This window comes from Tetrahymena thermophila (assembly GCF_000189635.1).
Source record: "Tetrahymena thermophila SB210 genomic scaffold scf_8254667, whole genome shotgun sequence".
In the NCBI taxonomy this organism is placed as follows: Eukaryota; Ciliophora; class Oligohymenophorea; order Hymenostomatida; family Tetrahymenidae; genus Tetrahymena; species Tetrahymena thermophila.
The window spans coordinates 2,072,606-2,092,094 of NW_002476434.1; the positions used below are offsets into that span (position 1 = coordinate 2,072,606).

Genomic DNA, 19,489 nt, shown 5'->3' on the forward strand with positions numbered 1-19,489 from the left:
AGACAAAATAATTGAAAGTTATTCTATTCTAATTGTTTTAATTCTTAAGGAAGACTTACAAATTATAGGATAAATAACTTATCTAAATTTAGTTAAATGCTTTATAGATTTTTAAGTTCACAAATAGATCTATAAAGTTCTAATCCAGCTCTTTTTTCTATATTTGACTCAGTATTAATTTCTAATTAGAGACTATTTAAGTTTTTTAAGCACTTAAGACAATTTGAAAGCTCAATGAATAATAAATTATTGAATTCTGGATCAAAATTTAAATGTAATTTTAAATCACATAAATGTTAACTCAATGCCTAAAATCCTTTCTACACAAAAACCATTCCATTTGGACTTATTTTATTATTTTTATCAATTAGAATTGATAGTTTTTGTAATTTTTGCAAGTTTTAAATAGCTAATCCAAATTGTTAAAATCCTTTTTCTCCAATAAAATTATTTTTTCCATAATAAAAATACAATTCTTTTAATTCATTTAAATCTTAAACTCCTTCAAAAAATCCCTATATTCCTTCTATATTTATAAAATTGTCATCCCCAAATTGAATATTAAGCTTTTATAGCTTTTTTAAGTTTCTAATACCCTTTCCTATATTAATAGCTCCTTAAGATTTAATTTTATTCCATTTTTAAATAATAATTTGTAGTTCCTCAAGTAAAACTAAATTAGATAGTGCATTACCAATACCCTAGCAACCTATTTCTCCTATTTCACTATTAGCATAAATACTCAGCACAAGAAACCTTAAATTTATTAGTTGTTTAATTCCTTCAGATATGATTTCCATCTATTTTTAACCAATATTTATATCTTCTAAGTTTAATTTTAAATCTATTAAATCAGAAAATGACCCTATACCATCTCTCAACGCTTCAGCACCCTCAATATCTAATATTAATAGATTTACTTTTAATTCTAAACAAATGATTCCAATATTATTATGATCACTTAAATTTTAGTACATACTTTAACTCATTTAATTTTAATTTTTCCTTTAAAATTGTAATTACTTGATATAATTCATATTAAATTATTTTTGTGATAGCTGAGGTAAAAATTATATCAAAGAAATCATCTAAAGAATTGAAGCCTAATAAATTTAAACATCTATCTTATGAACTAATTTAAGGAGTTAAAGATTTTAATTTAAAAGTTTAATATCTTCATTGTTAATAATGCAGTCTAATAAAAATATGCTAATTCTTTTAACTTAACTTAAACTTTTAAAAGTTTCTGCTAATTTTGAAATGGAAATTTATTGTTTTCTATTAAAACGTAAATTAAGAGTTATTTCTTAAAGATGAGTTAAATTTATTAAATTCAATCCTGCTTGAAAACCATTTTAGTCTAAATTAATTTTGTTGAGAATGATTGTTAGTTTATTAAGATATTATAATTTTTATATTTGTTAATTAATATTTTAGATAAATTCAGAATTTACTTAGTTTCCTCTAGATATTTAAATAAAAAGCTGTATAAGAGCTTCTTACTAGCAGATAAAATTAACCAAATCATTTAATTTTATATCACAATTGTTGTTGTGCTTTCCTAAAATGAATTTGAATCTTTTTAGAGAGTTTAAATTCTTGAAAGATTATATTAACTAAGAAATGTCTATTTTTATATGGTTAAATCTGGCTATAGTTATTTCAAGTTTATCTAATTTTTAGAATGGCTTTATAAAGTCATAAAAATTCTGTGCTTCCTAAATATTGTTGCTTAATTTTGATGGCAAAATTATTTTAAATTTTTATATTTATTAGCAATTCTCTAATTTGAGTAGGTTTATTCTAAAATTTCTAATTTCATTATTAACAAATGTGCAGTAGCTTATTTTTTTAATTATTTCAATATTTTTCTCAAAGTCTAACTCCTCCATATAGATATTTTTATACTTTAAAATTTAAATATTACTTTCAAATAATTCTAATTTAATTCTAATTAAAATTTTATTGTTGGATAGCTTATTATTTAATAATAATTTTTTTTCAGAATTCGTTTCTTGTTTCTTGAAATTAGGTGATAATTAAATAAAAAATCAAAAATATTACCTTTATGATAAAATTAAATTGCAAAAAATTAACTTAAAATTAAAAAAAAAACTAAAATATTTTGAAGTAAAAACTAAAAATTAGGAAATTATATATCATATTTATAAAAAAATATAAATCAAAGAAACCCCCGAAAATCATAAATAACTGGCTAGGGTAAAAAGGAATACATTCTTGAATTATGCTTTACAACTTGCAAATTTATAATGTTTAAGAATTATAATTATTCTAGACTCTACCAGTATATCTTAATGATCAAAAAAAATTATTATAAATTAAATTCTTTAAGTTTTTAAGAAGAATTTTTGGACATAATATAACAAATTTTATTTGTGTGAGAAATTTGAAATCCTTTAGTAAAAATAATATATAAGTCAAGTTTATGCATTTTTATCTATTTTATGTATTGCTCAACAATGAAGGATAAATTGTTTGTTACTCTTCATGTATTATATTAAAAATCAAAGCTATAAACCGTAAATTTAACTTATTAAATAAGATTCATTTATATATAATGTCTATCGATTAAAATAAATATAACTCATTTATGACATTAAAAATTCTTTAATAGTTTTAAAAAGCAATCAAAAAATATGTGAAAATCTAACTATTCTTCAAAACTAGTTGCATAAATTTACACAAAGCTGTTTATCCTTTAAAAATAATCCTTTATTAACTTATTTTAAATTATTTTATTTATGCTCATATATTTATTAAACTTTAAATTATGGCAATTCTTACTAAGTATTATGAGGTAATTAAATTATTAAGACAACAATAAGTCAGGATACAAAAAGTTCAATATATTACAAGGTTGAATTTCTGTATGTATAAATTGATTATAATTTGAAAAATTAGCATAAAAAATAAAAAAGACTAAGATAGTGAGTTAGCTCAAAATATTTTGATGTTTTTTGTATAATGATAGTATTTTAATTGATAATATGGCAATAAAAAAAAAATAAACTAAATTTTATTTAATTTCTTATTAGATTTATCTCATATATGAAAGCTGACAAAAAAAACTAAAGGTTATATGATGCCAAACGAGATTATTCTCTATACACATAAAGAAACAAGATATCCTTGAGCATTAACTAAAAATTTTTATATTTTCCTTAAGAAAGGATTGATTGAATCATGTAAAGATTTTATCTTAAATTGAAATAGTGGTAACTAATATCCGTAAATTAAACTAAAGTCAATATCGAATGTACTTGTTCATACTAGAAATGAGATAAAACTCATTAAATTAATCGAAAGAAATTTAAAAAATATCTAATAAAAACTATTTTTTTACTAGTCTTTAATAGTCAAATTTCATTTCACTATCTTCTCGCAAAATGTTTCCCAAATGATTTTCAATAAACAATATCCAAAAAAAGATAGTTTAAAATGGATATAAACTAATTACCGTGCTAGAATGATATTTTCATGATTTTAGAAATAATAAAATCACCAAAAAATAACATTAATATTATAAACAAAGAAAAATGGTTGTTTACATAACGTTAAATAATATTTAAAATAATTTATTTGTAATATGCTGATACTAGTGTTAATAAAAACTTATTGTAATAAGTAAAATTAGAAATTGTTTGGAAACGAATAGATAAGTGAATGAAATTTTAATATTATATATTTATTTTTAATTAATTTTTTAGCTTAGCTACTAACTAGAAGTAAGAATTCAAAAAGTAAGTATTTGATTGAATTAAAATATATAATAGAAAATAATACAATAGGGCCAAGCTAGGCAAATTAAATTTTCTATTATAAACATTTATTTAAAAAATTAAAAAATATTTTTTTGTCATTAATTTTTTATATTTTTTAAATGGTTATTATGGTATATAATTTAATTTGAATTTCAGTGGTACTAGTATATAATATTTTTATTCAATTAAGGTGAAAAATTTTTTAGTTTGAATTTAGTAATAAGTAAGTAGAACTATTAGAATAGTAAGAAACATAAAGTAAATAAATAATTTTATTTTGATTAAAAGTAAGATATATTTATTAAAGTAGGAGTGTATTTTATAATAGCAAGTCAGTCACATATTTATACATTTTCCAAACATTCCATTTGATTCATTTATGCATCTTAGATTCTCACAACATCTAAATTGATCAAATCCTACAATACATATGTTTCTAACTTAAGAGCATTTATAGGTTATTTATACTTAATATTCACTTTCGTCTTAATTATCAGTAGTAAGGACAACAGAATTATCCTGTTACTAAGACTTTAAAAAACCTAAGGTAAAAAGTATTAACAAGAATGATTTCATAATTAATTTAATAGCTCTCATTTTTATTATAGTTATTTTTTTTCCTTTATTATTTACAAAACCAATTATTAAATAATTTAAATGTTAATTATTATTTATTAAGTTAATAAAACGAAATTCATTCAATCTATTTAAAATTGCTAGTTCCTACTTATTATTAAAAGAACGAAAAGAAAAGAGTTTTTTAAGCCTAAACATTATTTAAATATACAATATATTTTTAATTAGTTTATCTACGAATCAGAACTCTCTTATTTTATATAAAATAAATTTAATTTAATTCAAAATTTCATATTGTTTAATCATTTAATGTTTAACGAAATGAATAAACTATCAATAAAAATGCAGAATTATTTGCTTTCAAATTATTATTATTATCTATCCTACTAATAAATTTAAAAATTTTTTTGCAATATGATTAAGCCTGAAATTTTTTTATTTTAAATTTTATATTGCTTAAACAAAATTATTCTTATGAGGAAAATTTTTAAACCTTGTAAATAAATAAATTATCTATTTCACATTTAAAAAAAAATTTGTTTAAAAAATGTCAAAAAAGAATACATCATACACAAATATTTAACCACAATTTTTCATATATTTATACTCAATTTAATTAACTTAATTGACACTCATTTTTTAAAAACATAAAAAATGAACTCAAAATTTGAGAAAATTTATTTTTCAATGAGTGATAATATATGAGCAACAATGGAATTATAGTTTTTTTAATTGATATCATTATAATTATATTTATTAATCCTGTTTAAAAAATTGATAAATTTAATAAAGTCATGCGCGTTTTTAAATTAAATACAATCTGCCTTTGCTTATCCTATCTAAAATTTAAAAAAACATTAGGTAGAAATTTAACCAGAATTTTTTAATTTATTTTAAGTCATTTTAATAAATTAAATATACTTTTATATTATTTAAAAGAATATATTGTGTTTAAGATACTTTAAGAACTTTTAAAATATAAGAATATTTTATTATTTTTTTTATGCTTGTAAGTAATAAATTGATTTAGAATTTTATAATAATTTTATTTTTAGTATGAAAAGATTAGTTGAAATTTTTTTCAAAAGGAATACAGTAAAAGATAAATCTAAATGAATTGTTTATTTATTCAATCAATTTTCTTATCAAATTAAAAGCAAATTATTATTTAAAGCTATAAATTTTTCAAGAAATATAAAAATGCTAGTTTAATGCAGCTTTATTTTCAAACCCAAGATTTATTTTGAATAAATATTTTAATTAATACGCTCTATAAATATAAGAACTATAAATATCCAGTAGAACTTCTTTATAAATCAGAAAAACTTCATAAAAACACATTTATAATAAAATTGAATTAATATGTTAATACAATATTTTTCTAAAAAATGAGAGAAATATTTATATTTAAAAAAAAAAGGGAATAAATACAATTAAAACGTTGATTACAAAAAATTAAAAACAATAAATAATCTATGGAAAAATGATGCGATTTTTAAACAATCTTAGATTTGTTTTGCGTTTATAATTCTTAATGTCAAAAATCAACATGTAGATTTTTTAAATTAATAGATAAGTGCTATTTCTAAACCTAAATTAAAGATAAATTGGAAAGAAAGTAGGTGGATTTTTAGATTTATTTAAATATTGAACAAACTGATAAAAGATCGATATTAACAATTAAAAAAAAGTTTACTTTTTATAAAAAATAATATTTAATTCGATTGTAGTATCAATATTTTATTGTTAAATAAGCCATTCAAAAATAAAACTAAAGAAATATGAATTAATTTGCATAAATTTCATTATTTTTAAATAATAATAAAATAAATATATTCTGAATTGATGAATTGAGTAGAAATTGTATTTTATTAAAGATAAAATTGATGATATTAATTTAATAGAATTTAAGTAATAAAAATTGTATTTTACAATATTAATAAAATTAATTACATACAATTAGTTTATTCAAAAATATTAAAAAAATATTTAATCTAAAAAAAATGAAGTATATAAATTTCATTTACAGAATAATAAAGTATTTTCAGCTTTTAAGCTAAATTATATATCAATTAATTTCATAAAACTAATTACTGTAATTCTTTCATTAGATCTTCATCTTCTTTTTTCTTATTTTCTTAGCTTGTTTGCTTAATTTGATCCTAACCTGTTCTTGCCATAGTAGGTGAGTCAGAATACATTCCTGGAGATTTTTAGAACATACTGGGTCTTGGATTTTTTGATTCATTGTAAGGATACCCATTTTTAAATAGGTCTTCTTATGAATCTACTTGAGAATCATTATTTCCTTATGAATCTCTCTTTTTTCTTTCACCTCTTTTAGAATTCTCTTTTTTCACTATAGATTATTCTCTAGCTCTCTATACCTCAAATTAGTCTTCTTCCACTCTAAGAACAAATTCTCTAATAATGTAACCTACGCTTGTATTTATTTGTATCAAGACATCTTCAACATTTTGTAATTCAGGAGTTCCTTTCATAATAATTATACCTGCTTACATATCTAAGACCAGCCAACTAGGAAGTTACATATTTCCTTTAGGTCCATATGGTTTATAGTCAGCTCCTAACATCTTTTGTAGTGCTAAGCATGACTCTCCTGGTGCATATCTAAGTGCTATTAAACTAGCTATTTCATGAGCCTCTATATGTAGCGATTCACCTTTTGAAGGGAATAAAGAACTTACTGGTTTTTCTGAAATTCCTAAAGCATCTGCTTACAGAGCTAACTCTATCAAATGTAAATTAATATTTTATTGATAAATGTTATAATACAATTTCTTTTTAACTAAAGTATTCATTTCTTCTTCTGAAACATAGTCTTGAATAGATTATTAATCTATTATGTGAAGTTTCAAAAGTGGCTCAAAGAATTATTAAAATTTAACTTTGACATTTGGAAATGTAAAAACACGACCTTATTTATCTAAATCTTCAGTGGACTCTAAAGAAAGATAATATTTATACCAATCGGTTTCATGCAACTATGGATTTAATATCAAAGAATAGGTCTTGAAGAATCCATAGACTTCTAAACTTTTAGGGTCAAAGCTCAATAGCATTTTAGATACCTGCATTCTTAAAATTGTGCTTAATGTGCTATTAACTTCATCAAATTCTTCTTTGAGTGTTTTAGTAGAGGTTTAAGTACCATTTAAATTAAATTTGATATCGTATTGCTAGATATCTTCTTAAAATATTTTTTAATTAAACTCTCCTGTTTGTTTCAAATAAAATTTTTCAATTAGTGATTATTTTGATGAACCTTTCATTTTTTAAAGTTTTTTCCTAATAAAATGGGTAACTGAATAAATGTCATTTTCTTTATAAGCAACACTTGCAGGTATAGCACTTTACTGTCTAATAATCTATTCTTGCTTTGATATTTGATTATTATCTGAAGTAAGCTATTGTTTTTCAAAGTCATCTATTTAATTAGCAGCTATACTCTCATAGGTAATTTTTTTATGAGATAAAATTTTGAGTAAACTAGTAATAATTTAGAAACAAGCTTTTTACTCATGAAATATTAAAGGTATTTTTAGCATAAAGGGTTCATTTGGTTTACATATAACTGTACTATATCTGTTCTTTTTCTTATATAGTATGTTATAGATTACATTTCTAAATTTATAAGCACCAAGTACTCCACTGATAGGGCCTAAAATCGTAGCTATCCACTATATTACGAATAATGGAGGAAGTTGATTAACATGCACAGTAAAAGTATCAGATATTTAGGTAAACCCATCAGATGCAGTCACTTAGACTGTTGTACTTTTTTAGAACTCAGTTTAAGGTGGATTACCAAAAAACTTTTGCCCATCACTGCTATATTAGAGCCATTGCGTGTTATCGAAAGGCACAAATTTACCAGCTTCCTACACAAGAACCTTATATGCAATGGTTGTATTGAAATCTGGCACTATGAAGGTTTATGGGTCTATAGTAAACGAGAATTCAGTTAAAATAAGTATGTTGTCGCTGAATTGGCTTTGAAGAGTCTTTTTAGGATTGGTTTATATATTCTTCTTTTACACGAGGAAAGGGAATTGAGATGCAGAAGCCACTTTAGTATAAGGATAGTTAATAGAGTCTGAAATAGTCACCGTTGCCACTACTTCTGAATATTTTAGTGGAGGTACGGGATAGATAATTATTTAGCTCTTTAAAAATTGATTAACATTTGATGTTAAACCTGTGATACTAATTATGTTTAATTCGTCATTTACAGAAATATTTACAGAAACTTGATCAGTGAAAATAAATCTTGCTTTCAGTTTAGGAATTTCAATTTTTATATTCACTGATTGAGCTTATGTTTAGATGTAATCTTGAGTGCTTCCATCTAGTGTCAATGTAAGAGAAGGATAGATACTCATGTAGATAGGAGTAAATTGAATTGAATTCAATAAAGTATATTTAATATTGTTGCTCAAACAAAGATTATATGCTTACTGTGCTGCACTACCATTTGGAAAATTAGTAGTATCGGTTAAAATTATTTATTCATAGTCATCATAATATAATGATGGTGAGACTAAATTCTATTCATTAATAGTACCTTAGTACTAAAGTTATGCAAATATAGATTTAGCTTGAACAGCATTAGTTTAACAACTTCCAATCGTGTATATGAAACTGCTTACATAAAGAGGTGTCAAGCTCGTAAATAGAAAAGTATTTAGCAGTGGAGAGTCCAAATTTGTAGGGTCTACCGCTTCTTTTTGTATTGTGATGGTTAAAGATATTTCTACTGGATTATATGAAATCCAGTAAGGAAGTGCCTATCCAATTTATTTCTAATACAAGGTAACACTAGCTACTTGTAAATCAAGATTTTGATAAAGGTAGCATGTATTTATCTTTATAGTTTAGCCAACTTAAAATTTGAAGGTATCTGGATCATTGATTATGCTAAACTCCATATCTCCATCGCTAGTATATCCCAAGACTTAAAGGAAATCTGCATGAAGATATGCATTGATAGTTAAGGGAAAAGATCTCATTTATATGTTATTGTTAATAAAAAGGGTTGTGAAATCTTATTTAACACATGTGAATAAACCATTTTGACTCCCGTTTTAGAAGCTAGAAACAATAAATGGATTAGTAACATCTGATATATCAAGCAAATAAATCATTCCCTGTTAAAGAGTAGAAATGATTACAGTTTTTTCATTTTTTAGGTAAGTAACGTCATTTGTCCATCCATCAACAGTCAATTGAGAAAAAGCAACAAATTAAGGTAGCTTCTTTTGATCCATGATATATATGCCACCAAGTCCATCTACTAAATAGTAATTCATGTAGATTAACGATTTGTAGACCTATTCAGCTCCGGTTGAGTCAAAGAAATTAACATATTTTATATTATAGAGATTCGAAATATCTAAAACATAGTATCCATACCCTCTGCAAGCTCCTATAAAGTATTTCTCATCAGTTGATAACATAACACCAGTAGTGAATCCTTTCATGAATGGCAAGAAATTCCAGGTTGCAATAACAAAGTAGCTTCCCAGTGTTGTTGTGTCAACGAAGGCAATAGTTCTATCTAGAGAGCAAACTAGCAATGTATCTTCGTTATTATTATCAACATCTTTAATATAACCAGGAAAAGGCTATCCTAGTGGAACCTTTTGAATGATTTGTATATTAGCGTAGTTAGAGACATCAAGAACAGCCATGAAGTTGACCCCATCATTAATAGCAACCATCATAATTTAATAGTTATTTTTAGTGTAGAAAACATCAATGGTAGCACTTTAGCCAGGAGGTTTATACTATTTCTTAACGGCTTAGAATTAAGTAGGATCGCTTACATCAATAAACCAGAGGCCATCAGTATCAAATGCTCCTATATAAGTCGATCTAGTTGTGTCGTAATCACATCTCCAATAAAATTTAGTATTGGATTAGTCAAATCCTATTGAGTGAATTCCATTATACAAATTGACATATTTTTGACCTAAAATAGGAGCCATCCTTCTGAAAATCATGACAGAAACTGCGTTTGAAAAATAGAGGTAATTACCTGTTTATGACAAAGCTATAGAATTTCCATGAAAAGGGAAATATGACCACATATAAGTATTTGGACTATTTCTATTAGAAATATCAATAGTATAGATACCTATTGACCTTACACCTAAAAAGAGAAAGTTACCATCAGGCGACATGGCAAAAGAGTAAGGAGAGGGAATGACCAAATTTGAAGGCCACCACTAATTAAGATAGTAATTGAAGGTGATAGGATAATTTGCTGGGTTAGAAGAAGTGATTTATGTAAAATCAGCAAAACTGAGTCCATTTCTTTGATCTAAGTTGATGAGGTACTTCAAATCAGGAGTAAGAATCACTCTATGAGAATATCCTTAAGTTATACCTGGAAAGGATCCTACTAGAGTACCTGTGACTGATCCAGGAGTTTTAGTTAGCGCAAAAATACCAAGGCCATGAGTGTCTTAACTCAAAAGAAGAAACTTTTCATCTGGAGTCAATAATCCTGCGTAGATTTGGAAATTCTACCACTATAAGTTTCCTATTTATGTTAGAGAATTTTTGTTCGAGATATCAAGAATTCTAACGTTTCCGTCAATCAAGAATATGTAAGCAGTGTCTTCTTTAGGATTGAGAATGATATCAACAATAAAAAGCTATTCAGTATCCTATCCCATTTAGACAAAGGTCTACTAGTTAACAAAGTTATAAATGGTGAACTTCTACTAATGACTCAAGAAGATATAGTTCGCGTCCTAAGTAATAGCAAATCCAATAATGTTATCTGAAGTTGACAAAGTCGCAATTCCAGCGAATGCTTAAGTTGGATCAGCAACCAATACACCATTGTCACCTTGAGAAATAAAGAGTAAGCCCGTTTAAGAGCTTACTAAGATTTTAGAGAACTCACTTTGCTGGCTTTAAGATTTAATTATATAGCTATACTATGGTGAATAAATCCAATTTTAAGGAGCTTAGCAATAAAGCTAAAGTATTAAAGTAAAAAAGAGTAAAAATTTGAATAGGTTTTTTTAAAGCATTTGATTTTTTTAGTTTAGAAATAATCAATTTTTATTTGATTATATAAATTTCGTGACACAAAATCTCTATTTCAAAGTTATTGAGCAAAACTGCTTACTTTTACTTTCTTTAAATCTCCAGATTTTTATTTAAAATTGAGTCATTTAATTTTCTCGCAATTTAAGTTAAACATAAATTATTCACAGTTAATTAACCTCAATTAAATAAAAAAGTGCTTAGGTAATCTATACTAGTTTAGTTATCAACCGGGGTTTTTTAAGAATAGTTAATATTTTTTTAACTAATTTTATTAAGTTATTTAAATTACCCAACAATTTAAATCATAATAATATTTACCATACAAATTTACAACTAAGTAAATATTAAACAGAGAAAAATCCGCTAGAAAAAAAAATCTTTAAGATAATAAGCAAATAATAAATTCCAAGAATACTTGGAAAATATTATAAATACTGATGTGTTTAATTTTTTCCTTTAATAATAAGGTTAGTACAAATTTTGGAGTTGAAAACATATTTCAACATGAATTTAATTTTATAAAAAAACTTAAATTTTTCGATCAATCAATTTTCTTGAAACAATTTGTTTTATTAATCAGTTTGAAATATACATCTCAAAGACAAAAACAAAAAAATTAAAAAGACCTAACTCAAGACTCGCAAAAATTATATTTCGTTTATTTCAATAGCAATTTTTGTTCATTTCTATTTTTAAAAGAATCAAAAAAAACGAAAAAAAACAAAAGTCAAATTTAGTAAAAAATTCTAAATACTATCTAAAAATTCAAATAGTTATTAACAGAAAAAAGAAAACTAATTTCTTTTTAAATCTTTTTTATTATTTAAAAATATTTAATTTGTCTCATTAAAGCAAAAATAAAAAAATAATAGGTTAGTTTTTATTTGTCCACTATGTCAATATGTTACAAAGTAATATTTACTTAAAATTAGAAATGCGACCATATATTAAATAATTCATTCATACTTTTTTATAAATGCTACATACAAATTTTATTTTAAAAAACTATTAAAGTCTTCAATTATCTTATGTTATGTTAAATTAATATAGTTGTTTTCTATAAATAGAATATGATAATATTGTGATTATAAAAATCATTCAAGAATAATAAGCAGTAAATAAAACTAATTATAGAAATTAATTTTCGACTATTAAATATCAGATGAAATAAATTGATTTTATTTATAACTCATAAACAATTTCTTTTATATCTATATATATATATAATTTATATATATTTTTACAATAACAGAAATATAAATGGATTAATTTTAAAATAGATTATCTTAATAATTGTCATAAAAGTATATTCTTATTAATTTTTTAAATGAAATTTTAACAAAAACAATAAAATAATTATTAAAATATATTTTTTTAACCAATTCTCTAAAAATTATCAATATTTCTGTGTTAATTTAGTATAAATTATTTAATTTTCAAAACTTTCATATTTATTTGAATTAAAAGCACTTGGAAAAGAAATTAAGAATACAAAATTGAAGGTATGGTGAAAATTAGGCCAAAAAAAAAAATAGTTATAAATATATAAAAAAATAATTTAAAGATGAGTGATAGAAAAATTATGGCTAACTTTAGCTTTATTATATTTTGAAGTAAAATAAAAAATGATTGATTTTTATTTTTTGGAGTTTTTAAATAATTATACATGAAATGAGATAAATAGGGAGCTTTTTTATAGAATAATACACTATTTTTGTTAGATATCTCTTAAAAAATATTTAATATACAGCTTAAAAGAGACTCATAGTTAAGCATATAAAGGTTTTGATCAAATGGTTCCAAGAAAGTATAAATTAATCTTATTTAATTTTCATAATTTGAAATATATTAAATAGAGATAATGTCCTAGTTGTAAAATTTGTTTCTCTTAATTATTATTCGCTTTTATAAATAATTTATTTTCAAATAAAAAAATTCACTTGAGTTTCTTTCAGTTTTTCTCAAAAGCGAATAATCAAAAATTAATTTTCTTGATAATTATCTAAGCTTAAGATAGGCAAATAATAATTTACATAAAGGTAATAAAACAAATGTTTAGAAAAATCTACTTTTCTTAAAAGCAAATAATTTTTTCTCAAATAAATAAATATAAAGTAAATTTAATAATTCTATTTTAAATAAATGACATAATTTTAATTTTTAACCTTAAGCTTTAAAACTGCATAGAATTTTTTGTTGTTTAGAATAAAATTTATATATCAAACAAAAATTAAAAATTAGTAGCTGAGAATGATAATTAAATCGAATATTAATAATTTTTATTCATTGCTAAATTTACAGCTATCAATAATCAATTAGTTATTTAGTTTATATTTTGATCATTCATGAATCAATTTAGTTGTAAAATTTTATGCAGCTGCTATTTATCAATAATCCCAAAAACTAAATTAATGTTTTCTTTCTCTTGTAATTCTAATAATTATAATAATTTATGAGGAATTTTATTATTTTGCCATTACGAAGTTGTTAGTTAAATATAATCTCACAAAAAATATTTTAAAATTTTTTTACTGTTTTATTAAGTGAAAAATACAATTTATCAAGCTAGAATTTTGCAAATATTAACATATAAAAATACGCAAAAATTAGTTCATTAAATGCTTAATCCTTGGAGGAATATACTTATATTTCAGTTTTTTATAATAGTAAAATAAATAAATTTTTAAGATCAATCTTTGATGATTTGTTAAGTATAAATTATTTGTTGCATTGTTAATATAATATTTTACAGATTTTTTAATTATTTTAATCAATATTTCTATGTGATCTTTGTTTTAATTTTATTCTCATATAACTTAACAAATTCCAAAAACTTAGCCTTATTTTGCAACACACTTATAAGGCTCACAGCATTAAAGAAATACATTTTTAGGATCATTAGCTGCACACATTTATCTTGTTTTCTAGCACTGATATTTAGTATCTCCTTAATTATTATTTTATGTGGTTTAGATAGTTTGTTCTTGCAAATTATTTGCTAAAGCTACACTCAAGAATAGTATTATTGTTAATATAAAAAATTTAATAGCTATCATTTACTTTTTTAAAATTATCTTAAAAATATTTTTCTTGAATATTTTTATTAATTTTTTTTTAATTATAATAAAAAAATTTGATTAAAGTCCATTTAAAAATACAAATAAAGTGTAAGATATTATTGTAAACGAAAAGATATTTATTTTAGTTGGATTTTATTAATTATTATGAATTTCTTTACTTTAAATATAGTACCATATTCTTTCTTAAAGGGTACTGAATGACCTAATTAATGAAGTTAAATTTTTTGTATTTTTTAAAAAAAAAATCAATTCAAAAAATGAATGAAATTTTCAATCTCATCAAAAAAATAATTACAGTAAGTATAAACCTTTTATTTTTAATGTATTTTATGATTTCAAAATCTTTATGGTGAAAGATTTATTTAGTTTCAAGGTTCAGAAGATTCTAATTATACTTAGTACTAAGATGATTAAAGAAAAGAAAATAAAATAAAGTATCAAGGCGGATTAAATAAAGATTTTTATAGTATTTTTGTTTTAGTTATGGATTTAAGAGTTTATGTATTTTGTGATATAAAAAAAGTGTTGAATAATCTAATAATTATATTTACTTTCACATTTTCACTAAATAACTTAATTTATTTTTCTTAAAATACAAGAATATAATTGCAACTTTATTATTTTTACCATTCATCGGAACTAACTAAAATAGGAATTGCTAAGGCAGTACTTACTACCTATTTGAAATTAACCACAGTTTTCATACTATTTTATTTCCTCCATTTATTCTATAGATACAACTGTAGAGCATTTTGTAAAAATCGCAGCCGCTTCAATTTTGCAATGCTTCGAGCCATAGGTTGTCTAGATTATTAGATTTTAATCTTTTAATTTGAATGGCATCGTGAAACCCAGTATAGTATATAAAAGTTAATTAAAAACTAATTGTAAAAAATTTAAAAATATTTGTAAATAATTTTAATTTATTTTATTATAATAAATTTTAAAACTAATTGAAGCTACTTTGTTTGATCTTTTGTTATGATTTATCTATTCATTCCAATTTTTATAAATAATTCTGTAAAACTAATTGACCATAATAAAAATATTTTAATCACCTATTAAGCAAGCATTCAAGTTCTAAATAGAATGCTAAATTAACTTTTTTGTATTAAATTTTTCAATATATGTGGAAAATTATTGATTAATCATATATATCTTTGGTAAATAAAATATTTAGATTATCAATAATTAGCTGAATTAAATAATTGACTGATTTTATATTAAAATGCCAGTTTTTTTTTTAGAAATTAGTGATTTTGATTGAAATTAAATTAAATATATTTTTTCTGGTCATTTCAATTCAAATAGTAAAGTTACAATAAATTTTGTAAACAAATAAAAATTATGAGTAATATGTTTTAAAAAAAGCAAAAGGTTCCTTAATATTTAGGAAATTCATTTAAGGATTTTAATGATGATTATCAAAATTTGACCAAGAACTTAAGTTCGAAATTTAAGCATACTAGTATGGAATAGATCGAAGGTAGTAATGATTAAAAACCAAATTAAAATAAAAAATAGAGTGGCAACACCTGGGACTCGCAACACTTAGATAGTTTTGTAGCTAATAGTCCTTGGGCAACTTAATCTGTATACTATTAGAATAATGGAGCATAAAGTTAATTAGGTAATCGTCTTTAAGCTTATTCTCCAAACAATGCATCTTTATACTAAAACGATCCTAAAAAAAGAATGAGTTAAAGCTAAAATTAGACAAGGGTCTATAGCTCTCTTAAAAATAATAGTACTATGGCTAACAAAAATAAAGACAGCAACACCAATGTTCGTGAAAGCTTCTTTTTTACTTCTGTCTCAAGATTTGTTGATGATAATAATTACAAAATGATTGATTATCCTGATAGGTATAGTAATAAGAATTTTTTAGTGAGCGATAGGAGAGATGTTGATATAAACTACTACAATAAACACTTTTCTGTAAGTAAGCACACTGATAATAACAGCATGAAGCTATCTATGTGCAATTAACCTGTTACTTTGATGACTCCTGCATAAAAATTGGATCAACTATTAAATCTCAAAAGTGAATAAAAAGATTTCTAAAACTGGAAGAGCGAATATGCTAAAATGAATAAAAAGTACAGGGTTCACAAAGGAATGTATCCATCTGGAATTTTACAAGTGGATAACCCTAATAACTTTGAGTCTTAGCTATACTCTGATGAAGCTAAAAAAGAGTATTTGCAATAAGTAAGAAAGGAGTAATTTAAAGACTTACACAAAGATAGGTTAGCCAATTTATAAAGAACAAACCCATAGATAGAATTCCTAAATAATTATAGCTAAAGAGTTTTTCCAAATAAAGACTATGACGATAAAGTAAAAGCTCCATAATTGAATGCCAGTCAATATAAATTTCAACATCAATATGATTCTTTGGCAGAGGTTAAGAACAGTTCGTAGATATTTAATAACACTCAAAGAGAAAGGTTAACTCCTAATTGGAATTCTAAAAGACCAGTAACAACCAATTTAGGTAGCTAAGGTATTGATACTGGGGATAGGTTATTTGGAGCAGAAGCATAGAATTATTCTTTAGTAAGAGCAAAATACTTGAGAGAACAAGATACAAAAAATAGAAATTTCAACATTATTTCTTACGCAGACAATAAAATTGAGTTTAAGAAAGACAAAGGTCTTTAAAATATTGAACAAACAAATGTTTGAAATAAATTATTAAATATTAGTTACATTAAAGCTCATTTGGCATTTTTTTTTCTTTTCTAATTCCCTATAAACTAACAAATATTCATATTTTAAAAAAGCTTAAGTTTTGCATTTTATATGTTGTATGGTATGAGTTGATTTTTAATAAGTTTAAAAAAAAGATAATTTCTAAAATTCTATTTAAAATAATAAAATAATATTTTAAAATAGCATTTTATTTAGAATTTCAATTTTTATTTATATAAAATTAATGCTAAACAGTAAAGAAATATAATTAAAAGACTAAAATAAATTTTTTAGTTCATTTTTATAATAAATTAACATAATTCTATATTCAAACTTTAATTATTAACGCATAAAACTTAAGTTAAAATGAATTATTATTTTATTTTTAATATATAAAAGTGACATCAAATACAAAAGGGTTTTGAAAATTTAAAAATCATTTATTTAAATACGAAAGTTCTTTCTGATTTATTAAATATGATTGCTAAAAATAGAAAACTCTTTTATACAAAGTTAATACTCTAACGATGACAGTTTTTATAATAATAAAAATGGTGTATTCTTTTATTATTTATAAAGATCGAAATAATTGAAGGTTGTTTTGAACGAAATTGAATTAATAAGAAACTAGCAGTATTATATAATCTAGTAGAAGCTATACAAAAATATGGTATGTATTAAAATCATCAAATGATTAATGTTTTACATAAATAAGAATAACTAATATATTAGCTTATAAATTGTGCGTAATATAATTATGATTTGGATCGATTCAAATAAATTAGATAGATAGATAGATTAACAATTAAATAGAAAATTTGATAGAATTAAAAACCCAATACAAATGCATCTACTTAAGATTTGAAGACTTGAAAACAAAAAAGAATTTTTTACAAATCTTAGGTAAGTTGATAAATATATTATTTTTTTGTTTAAAGATAATTATTCAGAGAAAATAAATAAGAAATAAAGAAATAAATATTTGATTAAATTTAATTATTTTAAAGAAGATTTAAAAGATTCTTAAACAAAAAAGAAATAAAAAAATCAGCAAGTTAAATAAATGTCAGAATTATAGATTTTAGGTCCTTTAGGAAATATTCATATCAACATCGCATTGATTATTGCAGAATTAGCAGGTGTTCCTTTGAAGCATGTAGTAGTTGAACACAAAGAAGCAACTGGCAAAGAATTCGTAAAGAAATATCCTCTAGGTTTAATCCCTATTCTCATTACTCCTGATAGAGAGACTATTTTGACTCCAGTTGCTATTTTTAAATATATTGCAAGAGCAGGAAAATAATTATTAGGCTCTTCTCCTCTTGATGAGACTAAGATTGATCAATTTTTGGATATTATTTTGGGTAATTTGCATAAATCTTATGAAGATATCACAACTAGTATCTATGGATACAGAGAATATGATGAAACCTCAGTTAAAAATGCCAAAAAGCTTTTTGAAAAGAATTTAAAGTTTATTAACGATGCTTTAAAGATTGATACTTACCTAGTTGGCTAAAAGTTATCTATTGTCGATATAGCATTAGCTGCAGTCCTTCATCGTACATTCAAAATAGCCTTTGATGACAAATTCAGATCTGAAAATCCTCATACAGTTCGTCACCTTAGATATTTCAGCAGTATTCCTGTTTTCTCTAAATACTTTGGCAGATTAACATTAGCTTCAGGTGACTGGGCTCCTGCTAAAAAAGCTGCAGGTAACTTTACTTAAATACTAACTAAAAAAATATAAAAACAGTGATTACACATTAAACTTGAGAATATGTTCAAAATATCATTTCAAAAATAGCAAAATATGAAAAGCATTAATTTTTATTAAAAAACCGAGAGAAGAACAAATTAAAATAGATATTTAGAATGCTCAATTAGAATCATTTTTTAAATAATATTTTAATTTTAAATTAATTAATTAATTAATTATTTTATAAAAACAGTCAAAGCTTGAAAAAAAAAACTACTCTGAAGATAAATAAGCACAAATATGATTAAATAGATGAGAGATAAGTGTAAAGAAAAGCTGATTTATTTAAGAAAAGATATATATAAAATACGAAATATATTTAGAAAAATATTTATTCAATTGTTAAGTTTTTTAATAGGAAATGTTAATTGTTTAAAAAATTTTATCTTATTTTAAAAATAATTAATCATTTTCATTCTTTTTTTTCATTTTTCAAGTATTTTCTTTTACATATTTTATTGATTCAGGATTTTTTTGTTAATATAATTCATGGAAATGCAATTTTTGTAAAA

The 19,489-nt window shown here is 23.0% G+C and overlaps 5 protein-coding genes across 5 annotated transcripts; 2 read left to right on the forward strand and 3 right to left on the reverse strand. All coding sequences in view use genetic code 6, as the record gives it.

Annotated features, from left to right (window-relative positions):
* Window positions 1-301: 301 nt before the first annotated feature.
* TTHERM_000041559 (hypothetical protein) lies at window positions 302-736 on the reverse strand (the record flags this gene model as incomplete). Its single annotated transcript, XM_012797174.1, has 1 exon — window positions 302-736. The coding sequence occupies one exon, from the start codon at window positions 734-736 to the stop codon at window positions 302-304; it is 435 nt and encodes a 144-aa protein (XP_012652628.1).
* A 5,700-nt stretch (window positions 737-6,436) lies between these two features.
* TTHERM_00041560 (hypothetical protein) lies at window positions 6,437-11,422 on the reverse strand (the record flags this gene model as incomplete). The annotated part of the gene is made up of 1 exon (XM_972166.1): window positions 6,437-11,422. One exon carries the CDS (start codon window positions 11,420-11,422, stop codon window positions 6,437-6,439), a length of 4,986 nt encoding a protein of 1,661 aa, XP_977259.1.
* Window positions 11,423-14,248: 2,826 nt separating this feature from the next.
* On the reverse strand, window positions 14,249-14,611 carry TTHERM_00041570 (transmembrane protein, putative; the record flags this gene model as incomplete). The annotated part of the gene is made up of 1 exon (XM_972167.2): window positions 14,249-14,611. The coding sequence occupies exon 1, from the start codon at window positions 14,495-14,497 to the stop codon at window positions 14,249-14,251; it is 249 nt and encodes an 82-aa protein (XP_977260.2). The 5' UTR covers window positions 14,498-14,611.
* Window positions 14,612-15,868: 1,257 nt separating this feature from the next.
* On the forward strand, window positions 15,869-17,209 carry TTHERM_00041580 (hypothetical protein; the record flags this gene model as incomplete). Its single annotated transcript, XM_972168.1, has 1 exon — window positions 15,869-17,209. The coding sequence occupies one exon, from the start codon at window positions 15,869-15,871 to the stop codon at window positions 17,207-17,209; it is 1,341 nt and encodes a 446-aa protein (XP_977261.1).
* A 1,069-nt stretch (window positions 17,210-18,278) lies between these two features.
* Window positions 18,279-19,181, forward strand: TTHERM_00041590 (glutathione S-transferase, carboxy-terminal domain protein; the record flags this gene model as incomplete). Its single annotated transcript, XM_972169.3, has 2 exons — window positions 18,279-18,933; window positions 19,171-19,181. The coding sequence occupies 2 exons, from the start codon at window positions 18,279-18,281 to the stop codon at window positions 19,179-19,181; spliced, it is 666 nt and encodes a 221-aa protein (XP_977262.2).
* Window positions 19,182-19,489: the final 308 nt, after the last annotated feature.